Raw genomic sequence first — 2500 nt, forward strand, 5'->3', positions numbered from 1 at the left:
CACACACACACACACACACACACACACACCTGTGCATTTCAACTGAGATCTCAGGAAAGGAATATATCACACAGACGTAAACAAACACAGTCGCACATAATTCAGAGCTCTGCAACACACACACACACACCAATACACACACACACACACACACACACACACACACACACACACACACACACACAGAGAGAGAGACACACACACGCACGCACGCACACACACACACACACACACAAACACTTACACACACACATACACACAGACACACACACGCACACACACACACACACATACACACACTCACACACATATACCTGCACACAATGTGTAGATGGACTGACTGAGATTGAAAACAAAATTTCCCACACACTGATTTATGGAGTCATACAGTAAAAGCAATTTCTCTCTCACCTTGGCCTTTTCTACAGTCCGCTCTGAGCTAAACAGCTTCCAGAGGCAGAAGGAGAAACAGGAAGAAGAAAGAGAGAAAATGTACCGAGACAGAAAAATGAAAGTCATAAGCTCAGGGGAGGCAGATTGAAAGACAGGATAAAATATACGTTATGGCTTATTCAGGAAAGGCTGAATAAGTGGTTCTGAAAGGCCGAATAAGTGGCTGTGATAGAGGTAGGGAAAGATAGACAGAAGGTTAGAAGGCAGGAGAGAGGGAGAGAGAGAGAGAGAGAAAATAAGTGAAAGAGAGAGAGCGAGAGGGAGAGATAGGGAGAGAGAGTTTGTGAGTGAAAGAGAGTGAGTGAAAGAGAGAGAGAGAGTGTGCGTGAAAGAGAGAGAGAAAGAGAGAGTGTGAAAGAGAGAGGGAGATAGAGTTTGTGAGTGAAAGAGAGAGAGTAAGAGAGAGAGAAAGGGAGAGAGAGAGTGTGAGGGAAAGAAAGTGAGTAAAAGAGAGAGGGAGAGAGAGGGAGAGTGAAAGAGCAGTATTACTTTGTCCACACAGTCGTCGAAGAAGGCCAGGCTGGCATCTTTGTCGCTGACAAAGGAGCACTCCTCAATGAAGCGGCTGAAGAGCTGCGTCTTCACCATCGCAGAGTAGAACTTCTGATGAGAACGATCCCTGCTGCGCAAGAACCCTACACACACATAAACACACACACACACACACACACACACACACGCACACACACGTACACACAGGTAGACACACAGGTTAACATATGTGTGAGTACAGATGCACAAAGATTCAGAAGCACACATACAGACAGGCAAATTCATGGCATACAATGTACTGAGCGTAACTGCAATGCTTACAACAGGCATTGTCACAGGACACAGAAGCACAAGAGAGCCACAGAATGTTCTGTGAAACTGAAAGGACATAATTTACTCAGAAGAGAAACATACAGTTGCACACTCACACACACACACACACACACACACAGACACACACACACACACACACACACACACACACACACACACACACACACACACACACACACCTGCTATTCCTCCATCAGTCATTCTAGGGATCATCACTCTGTCACCTGATGCCTCATACCACAAGAGCATAATAATCCTCTCAAACAGACACGCACGCACACACACACACACACACGCCAGCTAGAGGTAGTTTGTTCATAGGTTTGTTTCTCCTAGTTGTTATCTCACATACACACATCTGTATATAGATGTTTCTACACACACACACGCCCCACTACTCTAACACAGTGAACGTTCACATGAGACACTTCTGGGAAGTTCACACAGGTTGGAAAATACATCTGGTTTGACTCACCGGGCTTTCTGTGTGTTCTTTCTCTCTGTCTCTCTCTCTCTCTCTCTCTTTCTCACTCTCTCTCATTCTCTCTCTTTATTTGTGTGTGTGTGTGTGTACATGAATATGAAAAATCAAGAGAGAAGCGAGAGCGAGAGAGGGAGAGAGAAAGAGCTAAAGAGCACAGAGAGAAAGCAGAGAGAGTGAGAAACAGAGAACAGAGAGAGAGAGAGAGAGATAGATAGAGAGCAGAGAGAGAAATATATACAGAGAGCAGAGAGATGGATAGAAAGCAGGGAAAGAGGCAAGGAGGAAGGATAGAAGGTGGTCTGTATGTTGGTACAGCAGCGACAGTCAATCATGCCAACACCTCTCACAAACAACTGATTTCCCATGAACTCTTCCACAAACAGCCACTCACAACAGCGCTGTTCTCATGTCCCAGCACAGATGATGATCATCACGCCCCCACAGGACGGAAACCCTGGGGCAGCCAACATCGCTTTATCTCCATAATGTGTGTTCACACTGACGATCACAGAATACAACAAACTTTATCTCCATAGTGTGTGTTCACACTGAAGATCACAGAATACAACAAACCTTATCTCCATAGTGTGTGTTCACACTGACGATCACAGAATACAACAAACTTTATCTCCGTAGTGTGTGTTCACACTGACGATCACAGAATACAACAAACTTTATCTCCATAGTGTGTGGTCACACTGGGGCAGCCAACATTGCTTTATCGCCGTAGTGTGTGTT

General features: G+C 45.2%; 1 protein-coding gene across 7 annotated transcripts in view; it reads right to left on the reverse strand.

The window, feature by feature from the left end:
• The window catches only part of LOC105899921 (C-myc promoter-binding protein-like), a 46713-nt gene that overhangs the window by 18705 nt on the left and 25508 nt on the right, over positions 1 to 2500 (reverse strand). For 4 of the 7 annotated variants that reach the window (XM_031569020.2, XM_031569015.2, XM_031569018.2 and 1 more), the window contains exons 13-14: positions 943 to 1088; positions 412 to 447 (exon numbers count right to left, since the gene is read on the reverse strand). In XM_031569020.2, coding sequence (XP_031424880.1) covers positions 412 to 447; positions 943 to 1088 — 182 coding nt within the window. The remainder of the gene's footprint in view (positions 1 to 411; positions 448 to 942; positions 1089 to 2500) is intronic. The other 3 variants (XM_031569022.2, XM_031569021.2, XM_031569019.2) reach the window with 1 other exon arrangement.

This window comes from Clupea harengus, chromosome 6 (genome assembly GCF_900700415.2).
Source record: "Clupea harengus chromosome 6, Ch_v2.0.2, whole genome shotgun sequence".
NCBI lineage: Eukaryota > Metazoa > Chordata > Actinopteri > Clupeiformes > Clupeidae > Clupea > Clupea harengus.